The sequence below is a fragment of the Columba livia genome, chromosome 1, assembly GCF_036013475.1.
Source record: "Columba livia isolate bColLiv1 breed racing homer chromosome 1, bColLiv1.pat.W.v2, whole genome shotgun sequence".
NCBI classification, from domain to species: domain Eukaryota; kingdom Metazoa; phylum Chordata; class Aves; order Columbiformes; family Columbidae; genus Columba; species Columba livia.
Window position 1 is genome coordinate 34,397,758 of NC_088602.1, and position 25,082 is coordinate 34,422,839.

Here is a 25,082-nt window from a genome sequence, read left to right on the forward strand (position 1 = left end):
AAGTCTGATTTAAAGTGTCAAGCTAAACACATGCCAGGGGACTGGATTCGCAGCCTTTTCTTCTTCTAAAGGCCTGAATTAAATCACTAGCAATGTGTCACTACTAGAAAAGCCAGAAGACCACCCTGCAACTTCAGGCCTTCACCTTATGCCGGCTGATAAACTCCTTCTAAGGCACTGCTGAGCCAAAGCAATCCCACCATGGCCAACCACCTCCCCCTGCTTGAGACACCTTGGAGCAAAATATTCCACAGCAAACAGCACATGGGGAACACGTAAGACAAAAACATCGTGCCATATTTCTCAGGGAAGTATGTTATGTCTCAATGTGCTAAGTAGTGGTTTGTTGTGTGGTGGGGTTTTTTGTTTAATTCTTCTGAACTGCTTACAGAGTTCACATTAAATCAGGGAGTGTTGCAACTGAATGGAGAAGACCTAATGAACATAATGGGCTGAAGTTTCATATCCATAAATACACAAAAATTCCAAACCAAAGGCAAGTGTGTACAAAATAATTTATTACAGCATAACATATGTTGGCAATATTTTACAGTGAGTTTTCTATTCAACATGTTTGAATCTAAACAGATGACACACAAAGGAGAATTTTAATTAGAACAGTTTATTTGTCTTAATAAAATCCCCTCTTCGTGAACTTATATTTGCCTTTGAGGGGCTAATTAATATTACTGAAATTATTTACACTGCAGTGAAATAAAAACAAACCAAGAGTGAATGATTCCATTACAGTTTCCAGAAACTGGATTTTCTGTACAAGCCACAGTATAGTTATGTTTTGATAACAGTTCTTATAGAATGTAAAGCTGTCATATGTAGCCATTTTGTCCAGCAATACTATGCTTTAAATAGGTATATTAGATTCAGACTTCCATTTTGATGTGTTGTATATTTAACAGTTAATGCACCAGAATACAAAGTAAGAAAAAGGTTCATTATGATTTGTAGGTCAGCCTCTTTGTGCTCCCTTAAATAGTCTTTTTAATGTAAAACATACTCCTCCCACACTATTTACTTGGCAGCACCTAAAGCAATAGTATTTAGGCATGAGAAGTACTGGAGTATTGGCCATAAGTGGACAAATAAGACTTCTAATGGAGGCAATACAATGAACTCACCAGTGAACTGTGATGTAGAGGAGAACTGGATTCCCCGTTACTGTACCTCCTGCATTTGCCCAAAATTGGAGCAGCTTTTTCAACTTAAGTGTCAATAGGTAAACAAATGGGGAGAAAGCAGAAGGAAGAGGAGGAAAGGGAAGATGGAACAAAGGACAACCAACCGTCTCAAATTCATTATGTTTTCACAAGGAATTGCTTTAGGATACTCAAAAGAATATTAAACTGACCAAAAAATGAAGGAAACAACAGCTGTGGAACACAAGGTAGATAGAAGTTTTCAAAAAGCCTTAGTTTTTTTTTTTACACAAACCTAATCTTGATATCCATCAACACTGGTTCCATGTAAGACACACACCTGACAAAATCATGCAAACCCCCCAATGCTCTTTCATTGTCACCGTGCTTCAAAAGAAACCTAACTGACCCAAGATAAAAATAAAAGAACAAAACAAAAACCAAAACAAAATAAAGCAACACATCCAGAAAAAAACCTAAGGAACAGTAAAAGACAAAGAGGGCAATTCAAGCAGCACTTCAGTCTTAATCTGCTAAAACTGTTCAAATGATAATTTATTAACAAGATATGATCACATTTATCTGTATATGTAATGACACTTATGTGAAAGCAGTCTTTAACATTCATATTTTTTGTGAGGGAAGGCTGATGGATTATTAAAAGACTTAAAACTGTACAAGTATAAACATGAAAAATGCTGATTAAGGATAATGTTTACATAAATATTGGCAGTTTTTGTTGGGAAAAAAATAACTAATAACATACTCCATTTCATTTAACTATCCAAATATTTTGTTTTATACCTGTTAAAGATATTAAAATACAACCTGGAAGAGTAACCCTGATCTGTATCCAGCCAGCACATAATGAAGAGTCAGAGTTTCGAATACACGTGTGCATGTAGGTACAGACGCACACGGGCTTGCACACGCTACTTCAAATTTCATTAGACAGCAAATCATGGTTAATGGCCGTGTGATTCACAGACGCGATGCTGCTATCGTCCTCGTTTGTGGCAGGCAGAAACGCAGACGCAAAAGGAAACAGTTTATGACACACCGCTTGATATTCTTCGCACTGACTATGGCAGCTTCCAAAACTGCCATCAAGCAGCGCCTCAAAAACCTTCGTTAGTGTCTGAAGAAACAAGAGTAACAGTTAATGGATGTGATTTAGTAAGTGGGATCTACAATAACTTTATTACTAAAAAGATGTACTGTTAAACAATACTAATCCAAGCAAACACAAGTTCTGTTATTACAGTATTCAGGTATCTTACAGTTATAGAGGAAAACAACTTGAAACCCTGTTCTTTCAAATAATATTAATTTATCATAATATATGAAGCATGTGCATTATCCTGTAGCTTATACATTATTTAAGACCCCACACATTTTTTGGCTTTAAATACTGTATCTTTTACCTTCACATTTTTGTCTCTCATGTTTTTATCCAATCTAGTAGCAACAGCAATTGCTTTTTCTTGTCTTGATTTGTCCAGGAAATACATCATCTTTGCACCTTATCACAACAAAGAACACAACATTTAGATAAGTGTTCCCAAATGCAATACTGCACATGCAGACATGCAGAACCTGAAAACTTATACAGCAGTGTGAATTAGGACTTCTTACCAGTTTTAACAAACAATATCTTCCTCCCTTATTTATAACTTAAAACTAAAGAAACTGAAGAAGCTATTTTCAATGTTGTTAGAAGCACAAGAATTTAACAACACAGAAGGCCTGTTTCTACAAAAGTGAAATGCCTCACTTTACTGAAGACCTATCAGTCAATCCATCCTACAAACGCATAAATAAGAGACATTTTCTCAGAGATACTAGTTTGAAAAGTACTGGAGATGAGTGAACAATACAGCTACTGAACAACTGTGGAACAGAGTCCAGAAGAAATTCAGACAGGCAGATTCCGTATGGCAGAAAGTGAGGCCTGGAGCAGAGTGAAATAGCTTGGGTACAAGGAAAGTGCAATGCAAGTTTGGTACTTAGCCTGGACCAGGTGACACCAATGAAAAGACATTGCATTAATGTAACTATGCAGCTTCTTGGACCACAAACAGTTTATCAAAACTGGTCTGAGCATCTCTGCAAAATACTGTCGTGTTCTTCATATCACAGCGCCTTAATTTAAAACCTGATCTCACTGAAGATGTAGGCATTTCATAGAATATCTTTTTCCCAAATACAAAGTTCAGACACACCTTGCTATATAATCTACTACAAGTAACAAAAAGCCTAAGAAACAATTTAACTGAAAAAGTGAAAAACCCACATTGAGTGTATTGTCTCCTCTTGCTCAACTCATTTCTCCAGTTATTAAATTTGTTTTCCTTATTAAATTTTCCCAGTTCTTACTGCCTTTTGTATCCAGAAAATAAAGCGACAGACTGAATGTATTTGGCTTTGAGTCACTGTTGTCAAAAAACATTAAATTTAGCTACATTTGTTTAAACTCAGGGAGGCTATGGTAGAGAAATGGAAAATGGAGAAAAATCCAACTTATAATTTTTTTACTAGTAATCATTTTAGGCTAAGAAAACATTCATTTGTACTCTCAGACTTAAACATTAAGTCTTTCAGACCTTCTCAAACTTGACTTAAAGATGACAGTTTAAGAAGTCTTAAATTGTACAGCAGACAAGCCAATCACTTCAAAGCTGTTTCAGCATAAATGCAAGACTGGTATGTAGGTGAAGACCTAAAGCTACTAATGACATATCTACAGTTAGTTCACTCTTGATTTTACTTGAAAAATCCTAATCCCACATTTGTTCCCGCTGCCTGTAAATGGATACACAGTCGGATCACAGTGATCAATTGGCCCTCAGGACCATGGACTGGAGCTTTTAGACATTTCAGCCCCTCAGGTCCACTGACTGCAAACAGGCTCACCTTCTTCAAAAGGACCCCTGACATCTCTCTAACATGGGTGCCAGCACTGACAGTGATGTAGCTCAGGTTCTTCTCAAAGGCACTAAAGATGTAGGCAGTGGGAAGCCAAATCTGGAACTATGACAGTCTTGGGCTGTACATCTACTATGATAAAAGTCACTACAATATTTTCCATAATAATGGAGGACCAGAGAGTAGAACCTGGAAAACATATCCCATTAGATGCCCAATGACAGGAGTAGAAGAACACACCTATAAGAATCAGGAGCACCTGCCTGCTAAGATACCTGTACTTGACCCCCAAATCTGGAGCCTGCTCACAGGAAAGGGGTGCAAGTATTTCTCTCAAGATGCTGCCCTGAAACAAGAATCTTTTAACGGCCTCTATAAGTTTGGGGTAAGTTACCCAACCTTCCTGTAAGAGAGATGAACAGTCCTCTGAAGCCAACTTTCTCCAGTGATGCTGGACAGATCTGGGTAATTTTACAAACCAGATGACATTAATACTGTTCTAAGTACTTTAAGCACCTGATAAATCTACACTTATTTTTGCTTCCTAACTGATGAAGTGTTGTTCTGTGACTTCTCCTCTACTAGCTTCTCAGGTGACAGCAATTTTTATTCCAAAACTTTCTGTACTCAGACACAGCAAATTTCAATTCCAACTCCCTTTGACTTCACTCCAGCAGCTACTTGTAGCTCATCTACAAATATAATGTAGAAGTGTTATACTCCAACATTTTCATTGCTGACTATGAAGCAGAAAAGCTAAAGTGGCGTAAGTTTGTCCTAATGCTTTTATTGATGCTATGTGACAAAACTATGATTAGGACCAGAGATATTCTATCTGATAAGGAAACAGAGAAAAGCACTGCTTCTAATATAAAGGAGCTTTTGGTTTATGCTTTCCAGTCATTTCAAAACCAGGAGCTTCAATAGGAGGGATGACTGTGCTTTCATACTTGAATATCTGTGGTGGTTTGATCACACTTTTTGGAGTTAAGAAACAGGCTCCTTATGCAGCTAATAAAGTGAATGAAGCTGGTTTTTGTTTTGTTTGTTTTTAAACATTATAAAAACAAGCAGAGAAAAAAACCTGTAAACACATGAATTTATAGCTCATTGGAATTTATGTATTAATTACAGACTGCAGATAAATATTCTGGATTTAAATAATCTCATTTTTAAAAGCATTAAACAAACCTGACAGTTGGTGCTGAATGGAGGTAGCATTGTGTTTGAGAAATTCTTCATTAAAACTTTCCAAGTTTTTATTAACAAAGATTTTCTGCATTTCTTGAGTTAGGACCTTGCTCACAATTTCCGGGAGGTTACTATGGTCAGATACTGGGAGGGGGAAGAAGAGGGACAGAAGCAAAAAAAGAAAAAGCCCATTTAAACAAGTGTAGACAACAGCGTAAAACCATAAACATCACTGCTAAAACTCCGATTTTTCAAAATTTGGGCACAGGAAGAAACATGAATTTCAAATCAGTTCAACACAAGCTCTACCAATGCATTTACAGATGACACATTCATAAAGAGTGCTTTAATTGTAAACTTTCTGCTGCAAGTTCACAACACACTTTGCCACAATTCAGAATCTTCCTCCTGTATCTACCACTTATCTTAATACTTAAGTATTTCAAGGATCTTTGGAACACCTGCTCCTCTGTGAAATTTGGCCAAAATGAGTTATTGGTTCCACCTGGTGGATTAATGAAGGAAGGAATATAATGTAATACATTCGCAGTACCCTGCATAGCACCATCTGGTTTTTACTGGGTTTTATGCGGTAAACAAATTTACTTTTCTTCATATTGCTTTGTGTTTCAAGAGTATTTACATATTACAAAAATATGTAGTTGTGCCCTTGTACAATACAACTTCCTGTACCTTTATACATACATACATACTTCCTACACACATACCTGCTTTAGAGAATTTAATCAAGCACTCATGTAGCCAGGGGTTATTACTATCAATAGCAAAAGCTCTTTTGACAGACTGTAACATTAACAGAAACTTTCCTGTGGGAAGAAGAAAAAAACAAAAACATACCAAGATTAATACAGAACTTGCTCTTTATATCAACTACTGTTTTGTTTAGTACAAACATTAGAAACATCAATGCCTACACAGAATTAGAAAAGATTTATTTTTCCCATCAAATTGCTTAATAAAATAGAAATATCTGCTGAACTCTGACAGCACTGCAGAGATGATGTTAGAATCTGTTTGGCTTTGTTTTCCCCTACATAATTAAAAAATCACAATGCAAATATTTCTACAGCGTTTATTAGTACACACTACAACTTGCTTTGCTCTTGAGTTTGTTTGTTTTAAGGGTGGCTAAACAAAAATGCTATTTCCTCTATTGTAACTAGATATGATGCAAACCCCAGCTTCAGACAAGTAAATATCTATTGCAAACCATTTTAGGCTACACTCCAATAACACTGGTTGTAGTGAAGGGCTAAAATTTTGTAGAGCAAAAAGAAAATTATGCAGTACTTTACCTTTTCTAAAGTATATTTCAAATGCTAATAAATGTGTTTCTATGTCATCTCCAATAAGATTCTTAAGTGGTATAAGGAACTTAATGGCTTCTTCTAATGGATTTTCTACCTGTTTTAATAAAAACACAGTGAAACTTAAAGCTTAAAATAAATGGCAAACACCAAGGATAATTTCTGTTATACCAAGCATTTAAATAATCAGAGGCCAAAGCTGAACTGTAGATAGCTTTCTGAATTAAACTGAACTATAAAATTTATTTGAACAGCAAGATTTAAAAGTGTTTATTCAAGATTTCAGGTTGACAAAAACAACATCATCGCTAACTATGGCACTGCTTATGTGACTTACTCAGTGTTGTAATTTAGCATTTAGGAAACAAATACAACTGCCTTAGACAATAAGCTTAAGCTTCTAAAGTTACTGTGACATAGCTCTTTGTGCTCAGAGAAATACTGGCTCATGCCTTCAAACGTTGTGAACTGCAACCACATTTCCATTAGTTTTTTCTTTATTCACTGTATGAAAACCAGAGTTCTTCAGGCACAAACTATCTTTTTGTTGAGTATCTATTTTAATGAAACACAGCCTACTGTTCAAAAAAAACCACATTTAAAAAAGTAACAGTGCTATTAATATAGAACTTTGATTTAGTAGAGGAAAATTATTACTTTTCTTTAGTGTAAACAGAGATAGACTACAAGAAGTTATCTTGGTATGCACAAACGATTTTATTAAAACGTGGATTCTTTTAGAACCTGATTATCATAAAAAGCCTGTAATATGGATTATTATCACATTAATTTAACATGAAAAACCATGCTAACCCGTTCCAGTTTTTCAGGAACTAGCTCTTCCCTGGGTCCACTGGTTTCTTCCTCCTCTTCATCTCGCTTTTTCTTTTGATTCTTCTGTTGCCGCTCTCTTTCTGCATGTTTTCTTTCCTCTTCAAGTTTTGCTTTCTTCTGCGCTCTTCTTTGCTTGCTAAGCATTTTCTTCAATTCTTTGGCTGAGAGATTTTCTACAGATTAAGGTAACAAACAGATAACTTACATTAAGAGCGTATTTAAATTAAAATCTTCTCTCTGTCAAGCACCACTCAGACATGGCACTAACACTCCTCCGCCACACCAAACTGGCATACTTTGTCAGAGATTTACGTAAGTATCAGCACTTGACAGAATATCATCACTATATAATCCAATATTACTACTGCATTACTGTTTACAGCATGACAAGACTTGATCTTGCAGATCTTCTCCTCCATGAGGTTACAGAAACCTCAACTATCTGACAGGTTAACTACATAAAATTGTTGCCTCTATGACAGGTTTTACCTTAGAAAATGGACAATGGTTTCCAAAGGTAATACTAAACTCCCATATTGAGTGTAGCTACTTTCCTTCTGATGCTGGCTAGAAACATTCAGACAGAATTATATTCTGTCTTAAAAACAAGGTTATCTTCCATTATATGTCTGAACAAAATATAGCCATGACATCTGCATTGATGTTCCACAAGTGCCATGGAATAACTAAATAAATCCAAACAAAAACAGATACTGTTTGAGGAGAGGAGAGATAAAATGTTCTGATCTATACCAGCAGAACCATTGTATGAATCTTCAGACTGCTTGCTGTGTTCAGATTTTTAGACTGGACTAGCATTTAGAAAAACCAAGATAGTTTAACAGTTGCATGAAAAGCAGAACACACAAAACATGGTTTCCTGCAGGTTCATGTAGAAGTGAGGAACCACCAGCATTTCCCTTCACCCCTCTGTTTCCTTCCCTGCTGTCCCACTGACATGACTGGTTTAGCCAGAAAAATACTGTAGTTCCACTCAATTTACAATGGCGTTCCACAGAGAACAGGATTTGCACTAATCATGTGGCAAAGAACAGAAGAACAGGCTACTGAGGCACTAATACATTGCTTTTGTGCCTATAGCACCACAATGTCTCTCTGCTGGGCCCAGCCACCATTCTGAGATGGGGAAGCGAGGAGAAGCAAATGTTATTTTCATCCCATTTACAGAGCACTGTCTTCCCAGTGGATGAGCCTATTGAATCCCAATGAACAACACGCAAATGAACAAACATAATGACTTCAGATTCCTCCCCACCTTAGTTTCTATGATGTATTGCTTTTAAGATCCTGCCACATTATATAACAAAACAAATTGAAATTTGAGAGAAAAGAGGCAAGTTGAACTGTGCCTCTTTTTATATGTACTTCATCATACATAGGCAGATATGAAAAAACTTACTAGTCACATCTGAATGTAACTTAAGATTGTTTTGGCAATATCTGCTTTCCATTTAACACTAGTTTTAAATATCTTCCTGGATTTATTACTTTTGCTAATACACACTTGTCCATGTATTCTTTGGTCCTGAAATTACATGGATAATAATAATAAAGTGGAATGCAGTGTTAACTAGTGTTACTATGTAATAAGTTAAATACACTAGATCAAAATTAAATTCTTACAGTTCAGACTGCTTTCCCACAAAATCCACTGTTCCATAATTCATCTCTTACTGACATTTGTCTTTTGTTTAAGTGGATAAGTGGCTGAACTGAATTTGATTTTTCTTCTTTGTATTCTGAAACACCACTGTTCTCCAAGCACTCCAACTACAGCCAGGTTCATTCATGTGCTAGTTTTAAAACGTGAGGGGAACACACAGGAAGAAAGCTGTGACATTATCTACGATCTCTTTTCAGTTATCAAATCATGACAGAAAAGCTTATGTATTTTACAACTCATTTATTCTACAGCATATAACTTCCTTAGCTTAATGAGCGTTTACCTGCATCATATACATATGAGCCTCCATTATGGTCTACATACCTGAATTCACTTCTTGTTCTTTGCTTTCATTGGTAAGAGGATTATCATGGAGCTTCAAGTAGATTTCAATTGCTGATCGAGCAGCCTTGAAGTAGAAGGCATGTTTCCTGAGCACATCTTCTAATCTCAAAAGGTCTACATAGGCACGAAGAGTCATCTTTCTCATGCAGTATGTGTGGAAGTCAAACTGATCATCCGTTATCTCAAAAAAATGCTTGAAGGAAGAAAAAAACACCACTCATGCATTTCCCTTTCTTGGTCTATTTTTTATTAGATGAGGTGAATATTGTTACAACTGATATTATTTGAAGGCAATATTTAACAGAAATAGAAATATAATACTGACTAAGAGAACCTGTAAGTAGGGAAAAAACCCACCCAGAAAAATCTCATTTTGTTAACAGAAACTATAATGTGACTGTTTGAAGACTTAAGCACTCTAAAAGCTAACTGAAATGTGATTGTTCTAATTAAAAAAACAACTGGCAAAAGATAACGTAATGTACAAATAGTTGCATGGTTAGTTTTCACTTCATATAATTTTTTTTTTTTTTTTTTACATAATATCTAGGGATGACATATTATTTACTACAATAAATCAAGTATTAACCTGTTCTTAAAAATCATTATACTAAAAACTTTATATGCAAAGAAAATCATACTGATTACATCAGCAAATATTTTCATTCGTTTGTGAGAAATACTAGGAAATAAACTGAAGGTGTTTGCACCTACTTACCCTTTCTACTTCATGACATTTTTTCAAGGCATCACCATATTTCCCCAGCCTTTGATAAGCTGCAGCACATTCAGTCTGGAACCACATGCACTGCATCTCATTTAGGTTTTCCATTGCAGAAGTTCCTTCCTGAAATAAATGTCATTATTGCTTTTTGCTATTATAATTTACCAGCTGCTTCTTTCACCTATGACTAGCTTCAAGCCATTAGCATATGCTTAGAATATAACAGAAGATGGATATAACCACCCAGCAACTGAGAATAATACTTGCGGTACTCTGTGCTTCCCAAATAAAAAGTTATCAGAACAAGATTAGCATCTCAAAATATCTTTTTGAAGATTAACTCATGCCTGTATACCCAGTTTCACTTTTACAAATTGGGCCCAGAAAAAAAACACTGTTTGTAAAAATCTCAAAGGTCAGCAAATAATTCTTGTCATTTTTCCCCCTGCCAGGTAAGTGGCATCTACTAGTCTAAAAAAAATCCACCAATATCTTTACTGCTTTATCATGTAGTATATTTAAGTTTCTTAGAACTTGTTAGTTGAGATAAATGAAATTAGATTTATACTTTATACTTTTAAAATAAAGAGTCCTAGGATTTATTCTTTACGGTTTCAATGTTCTACATCAGAATAAACAAGCATGTTCCACATACCATGAATGTTGGCCACCAAATTTTCAAAACAGTCTTTATACTAGAAAGAAAATACAGTTCAACTCCTAACATTCAATTATTTAGGATCAGATTTGTCCTATTGACCACACACATCTACGCTAGATTTCTGTATTGCTTGCTCTAACTTTTCAACAAGCATATAGGATGAGTTTTACTAATCAAATTTTCAATTGTTCCTAGAAATACCTAGAAAGCTCAGATTCACTTTCAAGTGTTTTCATGCCTAAAATTAAGAATTAGAGAGACTAATTCATTTACATGTTCCAGGAAATCCCACCAAGTAGCTGTCTTCATATTTAGTTACATAAATAATATGGACATCTGGTTTTGTGAATCTCAACTTCGTTCAGTGTCCAAAACATAACATTTAAGTGCTCACCTCATGTTTTAAGGACAGCATTTGCTTTAACAAAATTTGTCTCTAGTACTAGCGTAAAGGAATGACTTGTCCAAGTCCAAATTAACTTGTTAATGCTAAATCATAATGAATATAGTGCACATTCCTGTGCAGTTAGCTCAGATGATATTACTGAGAAAGCAGGTTTTGCAAACAAGGTTTCCATCAGAATTTCCAGAGAGGTACTTAGAAGCATGGCAATACAAAAAAAAATAAATAAATAGGTCTTACAAGAAAGACAGAGAAAGACTTTTCACCAGGTCCTGTAGTGACAGGACAAGGGGTAACAACTTAAAACTGAAAGAGGGTAGGTCTAGATTGGACATCAGGAAGAAGTTCTTTACAGTGAGGGTGGTGAGGCACTGGAACAGGCTGCCCAGAGAATGGCCAATATGTCCATCCCTGGACATATTCAGGGCCAGGCTGGATGGGGCTCTGAGCAACCTGGTCTAGTGGAAGGTGACCTTGCCCATGACAGAGGGTTTGGATGTATGATCTTTAAAGGTCCCTTCCAAACCATTCTGCGATTCTATATAGTTATTTAGCACCAAGTCTACGAGCATTTTCTTAAAAATGGACATTAATAAATGATAATTGTGTCAAAACTTACGCAAGCAAAAAATAAACTGCCAGAGGCAATCAAAACCTCTCTTCATTAAAGCAATATACTTACCCTTGTGAATTTAGAGCACATCTCCTCTGCATCCTTCACCATATTTGCTCGCAGCATGTACTTAGCACATTTAGAATTGATAAACCTGTCTGCAGTGTCCAAAGACTGTGCTTCATCCATCCATTTGGCAGCTTCCTTGAGGTTACCTACATGCTGTTAGGGAGAAATTAAATAGTTAACTTTCACTATATGCCTTCTGTTGACCAATTCCTGAAATATATAGTTACTGGTATTTCTCCCTCAGAAATAACAAAAGACAGTGTTATTGTTCCCTTCCTCCTGCCACCAGATTTTATCAGAATGACAACTCATTGTAAGTTGTGACTTGCTTTGCAAAACCTAAACAAAAGGGCTTTCATTTTCTTCCAGACAGAGCAGTGTCCAAAACCCACATGACAACCAATTCCCATAACCACCACTAACTGCAACAGCAACCACACATTCACACCAGTTTGATGTGTTGCATGTTTGTTTTTTAGTCAACTAGGTACTCCACATGTCCACATTCACTTTTTACCTTGTAAATTTTTGCTTTTAAATAGAATAGTTCTATTAATGTTGGAGTGCTTGCAATTGCAGAATTAATATAATCCAAGGCCAAAGAACACTGGCCAAGTTTGTCAAAGTGCTGTGCCAGGAAATACCGAACCCAAAGCAGCGTCGTTGGGGGCTCTTTCTCTCCATTTTCTGCAACAAAATGGAAAAAGTTACAGTGACAAGTAAGGTTGAAGAGTGCATTTCAAAAACAAACATAAAACAAAAGCTGGCAAATTCCTGTAATACATTCATTTGCTAGAAGGTAATACAACTATTTTCTTACACAAATTATCAGCACTTCAAGACTTATTGATAACTGCCATAAACAATATTAGTAATTACAGTGCAATTAATATAAGGCCATAGAAACTTACCACATGTACTAAAAAGGTCACAGGTTTTCAAAGAGGCTTCATAACCAGTAACAAGTTCTTGGATTATAGAAACCTGCATATTAAAAATATCAGCTTCAGTTATGCTTTACTCTTAACTTTACACAGATTAACACACTGAAAAAAATACTTGAACAAAATTAGAGAAACTACACTAAAATAATTACTTAATTTGGAAAAAAAAAGGATGTTTCTTCATATACTTCACCTTTTACAAGCTACCTTTGATCACTCATTTTAACTGGTGATGTGACAGGGAAACTGGTGTAGTTTTTGGCAGCATATGCCAGAAAGTAATCAAGTACACGTGATCAATGTACTTTTAAAGCTGTATTTTGGAATTTTTATTTATTTATGCTATTAATTTTTAAGTCTCCAAATTGAGCCAACTGAAGAAAGGTGCTTTGGAAGAGACTCTGCACAAACTTCCCATAAGAAGATACTGAAGAGACTTCTGTGGTTTTCTGGCAGGCTAATAAAGATTGTTGTTGTTAAAAAGTATTGTTGCTCAGAATACAAGCTGCATCTTTTTACATAAAAATTTCTATACAGATGGATACTAAGGTTAATACTTTCTGAAATCAGAACTTGCCAACAATATTGTTGTTCATTCCAAGGTTGAAGACTCAACATTTACCCATACACTACACAAGCTTGACATTTACAATACATACAAATGGTAATATATCATCTACATATTTTATGACAACGAAGTATTCCAACACCAGGTCCATGGCTTATAGGTGCCACATAGTATTTCTAAGCATTTTATAAAATGCTCAACCTGTTTTGCAGCTACATTCTAAACATGCCTACTATATCCAGCAAGTGACCAGCCTCTTAAGGAAAAAAAACACTAAAGAAAGTAATATTGTCTACATATATACCCCAAACACACCCCAAAAACTTTAAACTTAAGATCTGTCTGTAAGTATAGCAGGAAGATTGCTACATTCACCAGTTAGGTAAAACCTAAAGATTTCAATGGTTAACAGTTAGATGATCCTGCATTAGAAAAAAAAGTTGGCTGCAAGAGTCAAATTACTGTGGAGACAAAGCACACATCCACTTCAAGATGCACTTTGGGAGAGGAGGAGAAGGGAATAAACCTTGTTCTAGGAGATCAAGTACACAATTCAAATGATAGTACTCCATTTAATCTAATTCAGCACAATAGGCAAGAAATGACAAACATTTTATTTCAAAGAAAGCAGAAAAAGTGACAGACCCAAGTCATACACAGCAGTGTAAATATCTCAAAAGTGTAATAAAACGCACACATTCTGGAAAGCTCTGGGCAAATCTCATAAGAAATGGTTTCCGGTACCAAAATCTCAAATGTAATAAAATGTTACTAGACTTCCAATAACTACAAAGTGATAAAGGAATGTAAAGAAGTCACATATAAATGGCCAAAGGTAAACAAATGCATTAAACTGTTCTCTGGCCTCAGACATCTATTTACTAAAAGAAACCTTCAACCTCAAATCTTTGAAGATTCTCTTCTCTAAAATGACTTAAAAAGCATCTGCTTCAGGTAGCAGGCTTGTGGTGTATATGTGCAGAGTATGTGTTATTTCCTTGCTGCTTTCCACTGAAACTTCAATGTATTCCCAAAGTTATTCTTATCTGTCTGTGTAAACTCAGAACCCTTTGAGATCAGCCAGCTTTCCTTGACCGCACGTGACCTGTGCATGTAAAGGGAGAAAGACCACTTCATTTCTTTAACAAACACACCCCACCACCATCAAACCCTACGTGTAACTTTTTCCACTCCCGCACTCTCGTAGTGTGGCTTCACAGCTGGATGGAGACCATGCTCCCACCAAAAAGAACGGTGCCACCGTCTCCTGGCCACACGGGCCCAGTCCCAGCTTTGGGTCAGTGCTAGGGGCTGTATCCAGAGTTACAAGTGATTTACTCCCTGCTCCACCTCAGCGCACAGTTACTAGTTCCATCACGGGGGAGCTGGCAGTGGACAGCCCTGGGCCGGTGAAGCAGTAAGAAAACATCTCTTCCTAGAAAGAGGGTCTTCAATCAGCTCACAGCAACAGTGGCATCAAACCTTCTGATCTTGAGGTGATGGAAAACACCTAACTGCACCATCTTAGTTTTTTTTAGTTCTTCCACATTCAGAACTCTGCTGTGGTTCTGGCTTCTACAGTCCAAGAAGCTACACTGAAACTATCATTCTGAAAACTATGTTGAGCAATATATTTGGAAACAAGTATTCAGTGAAAGCAACATCTACAAAAATAATGCCAATCAGGTAGTTAGGTTATTGCAGACATTCTTGATGAAAGTGCCAGTATATTTGTTTCTGACGACTACCCAGAATCTTTTTCCTTGCTTTTTATGCTTATGCTTCAGGCTCTTGCTAGTTATTTAGGAAAATAATTCCAGCTTCATGTGCTACTTCAGCAATCTGGAAATAGGAACCCTAATTTATTTGTCCATATTAACTGCAAATTTAGTAGTAAAATCTGTCTCTTGAGTTTACTGCCATCTATTATCTGTATTCTAGAGTCACCACTGCCATCTCAAAGGCAATAATATTTTACTATTTCTAAACACTAGAGAACTCTTCATAAAGATCATTTTACAATTTCTAAAAATCAAGCTGAGGTGTGGGGAAATACCATGACACTGACCGTGAGTTAATTTCAAGTGGTATTATTCTAGGAAAAAAGTTTCAGTTATTCCCTTGCCATGGATCTGAAAATGCTTAAAGTATTAAAAAAGCATAACTGAAGTAATCAAGAAATCTCAGGTTTTGTTACAATAAGAATGGAGCCAATTCCAGAACCGAGATCACCACTTTCAGAAGCTTTTTAAATCATCAAAATTCAAACCTCAAACCTTTTCACAGGTCACTACCTACAACTTCAGTTTCATTACGAAAGAACAATGAGCTCAGAAGCACAAATCTAAAAAGGGGCAAATGGGCTTTAGCCTTCCATGTTAGCACAGACAAGTGAAGAGCTCCTTTTTCCTCCTGTACCTTACAGAGATTAAAATTGCACATGATCACAAACTCACACAGGTTCTTGTCAACTGTTAATAATCTTGAAAGTTAAGAAAGGATCTTTCACATTCTGTACTACTTCAAGCAAAGTCTCCACAAAGGCCAGAATGGCCTTTCCCCCCATTCCTGTGCAGTTTACTTCTTATGAAAAGGACTATTTCATAAGTGAACTTGGAGTACATGCCTTAAAATGAGTATTTGAGAAATACAAACTGAGACTGGAATAAATATAATGCATGCATACTTTTTTTTTCATCATAGTATCATAGTATGTTTGGGATTGGAAGGGACCTCAAATGATCATCCAGTCCAATCCCCGTGCTGGAGCAGGAACACCCAGATGAGGTTGCACAGGAACATGTCCAGGTGGGTTTTGAATGTCTCCAGAGAAGGAGACTCCACAACCCCCCTGGGCAGCCTGTTCCAGTGCTCTGGCACCCTCACTGAGAAGAAGTTTTTTCTCAAATTTAAGCGGAACCTCTTGTGTTCCAGCTTGATCCCATTACCCCTTGTCCTATCATTGTTGGCCACCGAGAAGAGCCTGGCTCCATCCTTGTGGCACTCACCCTTTATATATTTATAAACATTAATGAGGTCCCCCCTTAGTCTCCTCTTCTCCAAACTAAAGAGACCCAGCTCCCTGTAAGCAACAGGAACACACTTTACTTGAACCCCAGTTCTGAACTACTTTCTCCTGTGAGTGTTAGTTTTTCTTTATTTGATTATACTGAGAAATATTTTGTGTCCTCTTTTGTAAGGGACAGCCTAGGGGCAAGTTATTGTTTTCCAGGTAAAGGGCTGATGGCTACAATTCTTTTATCATCACTTGTAGCTTTACAGTGGTACCTGTGAGCCAGTCATAAAATGGAAATCTATGCTGCATGCTCTGCCATACACCAAGTGACTCCTGACAGAAATTTTTCTTCAGACAAACAGCAGAGGATTATCAAAGGTAAGAATAATAATATGGGGATCCAAAATGGGATGTCAGGGCTGCAGGAATCTAAATCCCACTTGGATTTGTTTTTGTTGGTCTATACTCCATGTAGGCGGTAAGTTAAATGGAATGACAAAGAATAAAATAGAAAGCAATACGGAAAGGTTTTTAAAAAACACAGATAACAAAGGTGAGGTGAAATATGTAATGGAAGGTAAAATCAACAGCCCACCAGCACAAAGCAGGGATGCAAATTTTTCAAATAAAAGGCTACAACTCTCTGGTTCATTACTATAGAAGTTAAATTACTAAACTGATTGCGTATGCTATTATTACAGAAGTTGGGTAAAATATTTTGAAACATATGTCTGTTATAATGACAACCTTCAAAACACCAATACTGTATTTCCTTCAACAAAACAACTGCAAGAAACTGAATTATCAATACTAATCATATAGAAATATTGTAATGTACTATAAAGTGGTCAGACTTCAGCTGTGTCAATAACCATTTTTTAAAAGTATTCAGCTTTTTAATTTACCAGTCACAATCACTACATGCATTTTTTTTTTAGTTGCTGCCATTATAAATCACTAAGAAGTTATCAGCACTTCCAGTGCACAAACTAATTAAGAGCTACTGTCAGCAGTTTCAGAAGCAATCCGTATGTTTAACATATGGCATGGAATTGAGTCCCTGCCTTTTGAATTCCTGCAAACACATTTAGTATTATCTGCATTGTTCTCAAAGGCAAACAACCAAAAGAGAAAGTTCAAATACTGTGACTGAGATACCACGTTCTGAGGTGCATCTATGAAGCTGCCCAAACAAGCTGAGTTTGTGATGCTACTTTTCCAGCAAAGCAGAAGAGGTGTTCACTAGACTTGGTAAGAATCCTTATGTCTGTGGGAGTAATTGAAGAACAGTAGTACTTCTCAAAATATATAGAAACCATTTCCAAATTTTTTTTGCTACAGAGTACCCAAACGAAATTGCGGTTCTGCAAATTCAAAACAGTCCTCACCATCTAGAAAATACGGGATACCTAGAGATTGAATGACAAACTAAGTCTTTCAACATCAGCCCTGGCAAAGCATTTTCCTTGGGCCAGAAGAAAACCACGATGACATTACCTGAAAGTCCATGTGGCCAAATTATTGGGAGAATCTTTCACACCACAAGGAAGTACCCAGTACATACCCTGGAGCAATACTATACATGCCTCATGGAAAGCAGAGAAGCAACAATAAAAACTGTCCATAAGAGCAATGTGTCAATACTCAGAGCCTTCGCTATGATGAGATGTTATCTACAAGATGAGAAGGTGCTCACAGTGTGCAGAAGTGATATCAACAGACCCTGAAAAGTATTTATGAACTTAGTACGAAGTTAATACAGAAAAAAATAAAAAGGCAAGTAATTGCTGGCTCAGAGTTCTGGAGAAGGCTGAAAGCTGGGGAGCTAAACCCACAAAATAATGAAGAGGAATACTACACAACCTTGGTTCCTTGCTTTTCTTTTGATGCTATGCTCTCCACACCATTCTAGACAGAACCTTACCCAGAAACAGCTTAGCACTAAAAAACACAAACACCAAACCAACTCCAATACAATGATGGCACAGACAAGAGCATCTTTTAAAGTAATATCTTAAATAATTCTGTTTCAAAACTCCCTTTGCTCACAGAAGCATCTTCACAGCCTCCCTGAAAAGGCTGACTTGATTGCTTGCAAGAGACAAGACAGACATACAGCTTGGCAAGGAACTTGCAGGGCCTTCTCTAGGACCATAGAGACACCATATAGGAAGATCCTGGGTTCAGAACCGGCCAAACTCCACCCATATGGTAAATCTGGAACCTGAAGTCCCCATCTCTACAGATGCAGAGTCTTTGATATGAACTTTCAGGCTTGAAACATATTTCTGAATGGTAGCAGAGGCTCACCTCTGATGATCTACTGTATCCAGCACAGCTCCATCACATGATTAATAGCATTTCAATCCAGGGCACTCTGACTGTATCTTTGTGGATGGAAATACTGATAGGAAGGAAGTTTCAAATAGAAAAGCTGCCAATAGATTAAAAAAGTTCATAAATTCAATTAACCACATTGGAAAAAAAAAGGCAGGGGGAGAGGAAGGGCAGCTGCACATTAGAAAAAATGTTTTACTACAGCCTAAGGCAGACAAGAAGCATCTTCATCTACAGCCAAGAGGTGACTGGCACAAATTGAGATGTGCTCTTTATGGAGGCAGCAAAGAAAAAGCTTGCCAAACACACAAGCCAGCTGGCACACTTGTGCTGCACAAAGTGCTGAGTTCAGGCTCTTCCAGTGTATCCACACAGGAAGGTGTGTATGGACAACCACCTAAAGAAGTTCCATTTCCTATGGCCTACTAGAAATCTAACAAGAATATCCAAGATAACAGTTCACAGAAGAAAAACAAACAAAACCCCCCACAACTCTTCAAAGCTCACACTGGTTGATTTTTAAAGCAGTGTTCCTCCATTATTTACAAAGTGTCCCGTCTAGCTACTTGGATAAAGATACTGACACTCAGATCTATCAGTTTAAGACTGAAAAAGTGTAGAGTGCGCAAATGCCTGAATATTTCCATTTTTAATCAAGGCAGCTATACATCAACTTATTTGCAAAAACTTAAAGTTTCTGCTCCACAACTTGTGATACAGCTGATACAGATTTACTTCACCCAGTGAGGTATGAACCACAGAACAAGCCCCCAGAGACCATTCAAATAAGTTACTCCAACTGTGAAAGGTTATTCAGCCTCATACGGAAAACTGCCATTGCCTGCATTTTAGTATATGGCTAACATCTACATGCAATAAGATCACAATCAATGAAAAATTATTTACCACCTCATCCCATGAAAGAAACAGAAAAACATGACAAACAGCCTTCTACTTAACACAAGTCTCCTTATATCTCTTATATATCTTTGACATATACTGATGCTAAGTTTGTTTCTGTAAGAAGCTCTACTATTTTGTATAATGCCCAAGGAAAGCGTACAAGCATAAGGAATTGTAAGAAGTTTTATAGTACAAATAGCATTTGACAAACATCGCAATTGTTTTTTTAAATTTTGACTGAACCATGCAGCATTTCTAGGCACATGTGACTACATTAACCAGTTTTTGTCTCAAAAATCTGCACTGGAGACATTTTGTTCCATGCATAACAGGTTTTGCACTCCCAAGTTATTCTTTGAGGAGAGAACTCTGGAAGGGGGAAAGCCGCTGGGTGCACCAGCTCTGCAGAGAGCTGACAACTCAAGCACAACAGCAAACAAGTCACAACAGGAACGTTCTCTATTAAAGAATTTACTGCTGCTTTGGAAAGGTCTGGTACATGTATGTTTACACATTGGAAGTACACAGCTTCAGAAATGGGCAACAGTATGATTATAGAAGATCAGTCACACATTAAACAAACTAAGTAGGATGACTATAAATACAAGAGCCAGCCATGAATTTTAAGTGCTTCAAATGTAACACATTGAGTATTGAAGTGACTCCTCAAGTTATTTTTAAAACAATGCTTGTTGAATATCTTTATAAATAGTTAAGGCATCTATTTGGGATGGAAAAATAGGATTCAACCAGATTTGGAAATAAGCTCTTAACTTTGAGATTGCTGGGAACTGCCAGAATTGCTCAAATCTTGTTCATACACTGTAGAATCTTGCCATTCAGAAAATAATTAAAGTATTACTAGAGTAATTGAAAAATGTTTTTCAAAGTTAACTACACATCTACCCATGTTATCAACGTAACAAAGTTGAACTTCCCTCAAAAACTGAAGGAAACTTCAATGACAATGTGTTTTATATTGGCTAGAGATGCAAACCCACTACGTATAGTAAAGCTACAGAACACTTCAAAAATACCAACATTAGTGTTCAGTCGTATCATAAAGAGTAAGTAAATTGACTATGATGTTCATATCAGATTTCTACAGAGGCATACTTTTTTGGAAGTGAAAGCTAACACAGATTAGCAGTTTACAAAAATGTCAATGAGAAGTTACACAGTTTATAAAACTGTTCCACATGAACCCAGTTCAGCAGGACAGCAACACCAGTCAAAACAGACTTAATGTCCCAGGAAAAGTCTCCCACAGTGGTCAAGCATTAAAGTATACAACACAAAATCAAAATAAAAACCTAAGGACAGTAAAAAAATACTGTTAAAGGCTTGATTTAAGTGTCTTTTCTGATTGTACGCTTCCAAAGACTGATCTTTCACTGCATTTTCAAAATAAGCTCTAGAAGTTTAACTTGCCAATCTACTACTGAAGTCCGCATACTATTTAGAAAAGCCTACTCATTTCCCATTACACTAAGAGAGACCTCTCTATAGAAAGCACATTGCTTGAATGTATTAGATATCTTTCATCTAGGAATTAGCACAACAGGATAAACAGACGATAAACAGGATATTATTTTTCTCCAGACATACTGTTACAGACATGACAGAGCTTTATGAAATAACTTCTACAGTTACTCATAAATTGGAAGGCTGTGCTAAGATAGCACATCATATGGAAGACTGAAGATCAGAAGTTCAGTCTACCCCACCCCAAATTAATCTACGCTTAATAGTGAACTGCAAATATCTGATAAGTTAAAACAATCAACATTTTTTTGGTATGAGCGTAGTACAGAAGAAAAACAATACTAAAATTCAGAAATTACTCGCTAGCTCAGACTTACTGTTCTAACAGCAGTCACACATCTAAATTACACTAAAGATAAGGTACAAATAAAGGAGCCACTATAAAGCAACAGAAACACAGATACCAAGCAACACGATACAACGTATTTTCCTAAGCATTTTCTCCCAAAGAGTACATCCCCCATTTAAGACACCAGAAAGTGAATTAAATGGGAACAAAATGGAATAGTGTTCTCTTAAAGCACTGACACCTACAAAACAGTTTTGCTTTCATTTTCACATTGCCTTAAGACATCCAGAACCAGATTATCTAACATGCTGAGCATTCCACATCAGCAGAGTTTAGTGAATGCTTTTGAACATTAACATCCCTGGAACCGTGACACTCCTGGTCTGTATGATCAACATCTGCCCATTCTCAATGTGTGAAGTATGGATAATACTCCCCTCTTTATTGTACTGTGTCAAGACTGTCAACTTGTGAGATGTCACCTACGCCAAAAAATGAAAAAATTGCTAAACAAAAAATTTGCATTATACCACAGTATATAAACATGCAGAAAAATATTATTCTTCATTTTAGAGCACCTGACTTTCCAGTTTTAGTATTACTTCTAATGACCAAATCATAAAACCATTGACACAATGAGGTAAGTTAACAAGAACAGTACAAGTTTGTACTGAAAGTTTTAAGACACAAGAACACAAATTCAGAGCAAACCAATGCTGGGAGACACCACTGTGGTCATTACACAACTAATTCCACGAGCAACTGGTTTTTTGAAAGCTTTTGGACAAGTTTGGGGAAGCCACAAAACCAAGCAAATAACTTCATATGAGCAGAGCATCAGTAGAAGCAACTATGAGCAGGGATGCTGAGAACATTGTTTGTGAGTCTTCAGACAGGTATTTGGAGCAGTTATTCCCAGTTATTCTCAGACTGAAAAAGCTCTCTTGATAAAGTATCTCATAAATCAGGTACTACACCTGTCAGCTCTTGGTTTACATGTTACCTCAGGGACCCAAATTGTCAGCCATTGACATATTTTACACTTCTCATTCTCATTAAAGGGTGGAAGCATCCTACCTGGCAGTGCCTACAAGGAAGTTTCTCATCCTTCTCCTTCCTCCACTTCTTTAAAATTACTCCCTCTTAAGATACAGTTATATAACAGAAATGTTGTCTTTTGCTATGAATGTACCAGTTCTTAGCCACATCCTGAGCAAGTCCACTTACCAGATTTCCCTCCTGGAATTTTAACTCAGACACACTGATTTCTAAAACTTGAACTGACAGAGTCATTACAAACAAAAAGCTGTTCTGGGTTGATCTTATTGTTCTCTCTTCTTAAAATGTAGTGAGATTTGTCACAGAACTAATGTTTTTCACATCTTTATGTAGTCCACCAGCAGTCCAGAGAGGGCATCTAACTACACACACAGTTGGAACCTGCTTCAAATTCCTTTAGCTTTCCACATCAAGGATGGAAAACACCTCCTTTCCTGAAATGGTTAAAGAAAGATCTTCACTGGAGACAGCCTACCTTCCTGTGCAGACAGTCTTAAACCTTTTTTTGAGACTGTTGTTTCTGATGTTTCTTCCAGTCAGACATTCTCTCATCCAGTATTTCCTCACAGTCTCCATGTTTTTAGTTACTCAGAAAAATGGCACATGTGCACTAATGTCGAGCTTCAATGGAACCAACCAACGCACCTGCAACACAATCGACGCAAACCTTGATGTTGACTAATTGAAGATCTTCACTCCATGGATTTTTATCTCACGGATAGAGAGACCAGCACATATGGAGAACCAAAGGGTATTTCTGAATATTGCTCAAGTACAGAGAGAACTTTCTTGGGGCAGGTAGGGGTAGCATTTCAAGGTACCTCTCTTGTGAGGAACAACAACAAATAAGGCTGCTCACCGTTATTTCTAATACATCTGGACAGCAGCTTACACAGAATGTTAAAATTACTATATCCTATGCAATTGCTTATATTTCAGGTTATTAGGTTCCAAGAGAAACGTTCTGCCAATGAGCCACAGCTACATTTACCCTGAACAGTGATTGTCCATGAACAACAAAACTCATAATAATGTTGTGGCACTCCTAAACACAAGTTTTCGCTTCTTGAATATGCCAAAAAGACTACAGCTTCTTCATGAAAGAATATGTATTGTGCTGACTATATGAATTTTATTCAAAACTATCAACATTATAAATGTAGTTTAAATAGCCAAGTATACTTGCAATTTAAAAACTAAAAGCCTGATAAAAAAATTTATAAGCCCCCATGCTATGTAGGCCTTTCAAACTGAAGGCTTAGCATTATAGAAGACTCAAGGAGAATGTTATTAAAAAATGAGTATCAGCAAAGTAGCCAAAGTTCAGAAACTAAAGCACTAAGCAAAGAAAAACTATAAAACCACTCATAGCATGAAGGAGAAACACCCCACTAGGTAGGGTACTAAGTCTCCTATACCAGAGAAAAGTATAAAGACACTCAAGTATAAAGACATCCAAGTATTTCATCTACACACAGACTGTATTGTGTTGAGACATTTTCCTTGTAAACACTCCATGTTTCTTAGCATGTAAATAAAACATATACAATCACATTTCAAACCCTTTCATTCACAGCAGTACTTTAAGCCAAAAGGCTCCACAGTGTGAAAAATTTCATTTTCATGACTTATTTCAGAAGTATCAACTGTAAGTCAAAAATTCCACTCTAATATATTTTAAAGCCATGTTTTGTTTAGATAACATTTCAAAGTTCCAGAGGAAAGCAGGATCTCTTGTAAAAACCACCAAAACAAACCCACAAGTTTCCTTATGTTGGATGAAACTGCTTTTTTATTACAGCCCCTCCTACTATCCTTCCATGTATCTCACTTGCTTAGAATTAACTCATTTAAGTTAGTCAACTACAATTCTTACTACTTAGTCCATGGTTAGAAGTGACAAAAACAAAAAAAATCACCTTAAAATGCAAGTTACTTCCACAGTATGCTTAAAAATTGGTGATGCAGAAGTTTAGTATTTTATAGCAAGATCAATCAAGTGATTAAGTCTCCAAAGATAGTATGAGAAATGTAAGTTTTAAATAATGTTAGGTAAAACAAACTGTTTTTTCCAGAAATAATTACAGTTCTTCAAAACACACTATCAACATAGGCCCCACTACACACAAGCACCCCCCTCATAGCACGTGAACTGTTGCTAAATCACATTGGTGGATTTTTCAAATGAGGACAGCTAGTGGTTTTTACCTTCACATGTTCAATTCAGCCACCTTTCATAGATTGCCACTGCAGAAATGGTTTGTTGAACTGCTGAACTTTTAGCTAAATAGCACAACATATTAAGAAAACCAGAGATGAGTACAAATTTAAAGCAGTACACACTCAAACTGGTGCTCAAACACAGGCACTGTTCCTTTAGCAAAAGTGGCAACTGGGTGGAACAGACAACTGGGAATGTGAACCCTCTGTCCATGAGTCAGGGCCCTTAGATAAACCACTTTGAACTGCATCACACACACACTCTCATTA

General features: G+C 36.7%; 1 protein-coding gene and 1 long non-coding RNA gene across 4 annotated transcripts in view; one reads left to right on the forward strand and one right to left on the reverse strand.

Moving 5' to 3' along the window:
* Nucleotides 1–498: 498 nt before the first annotated feature.
* Nucleotides 499–25,082, reverse strand: part of NAA16 (N-alpha-acetyltransferase 16, NatA auxiliary subunit) — a 65,096-nt gene continuing 40,512 nt past the window's right edge. For all 3 annotated transcript variants that reach the window (XM_065054689.1, XM_065054681.1, XM_065054672.1), the window contains 11 exons: nt 12,843–12,915; nt 12,449–12,618; nt 11,932–12,084; nt 10,180–10,308; nt 9,441–9,654; nt 7,412–7,605; nt 6,587–6,695; nt 5,999–6,097; nt 5,271–5,414; nt 2,579–2,676; nt 499–2,292 (listed from right to left, as the gene is read on the reverse strand). In XM_065054689.1, coding sequence (XP_064910761.1) covers nt 2,092–2,292; nt 2,579–2,676; nt 5,271–5,414; nt 5,999–6,097; nt 6,587–6,695; nt 7,412–7,605; nt 9,441–9,654; nt 10,180–10,308; nt 11,932–12,084; nt 12,449–12,618; nt 12,843–12,915 — 1,584 coding nt within the window. In that variant the 3' untranslated portion in view covers nt 499–2,091. The remainder of the gene's footprint in view (nt 2,293–2,578; nt 2,677–5,270; nt 5,415–5,998; nt 6,098–6,586; nt 6,696–7,411; nt 7,606–9,440; nt 9,655–10,179; nt 10,309–11,931; nt 12,085–12,448; nt 12,619–12,842; nt 12,916–25,082) is intronic.
* On the forward strand, nt 14,817–18,202 carry LOC110358359 (uncharacterized). Its single transcript, XR_002412735.2, has 4 exons — nt 14,817–14,939; nt 16,718–16,837; nt 17,574–17,710; nt 17,801–18,202. It is a non-coding gene; the product is annotated as an uncharacterized LOC110358359 (long non-coding RNA).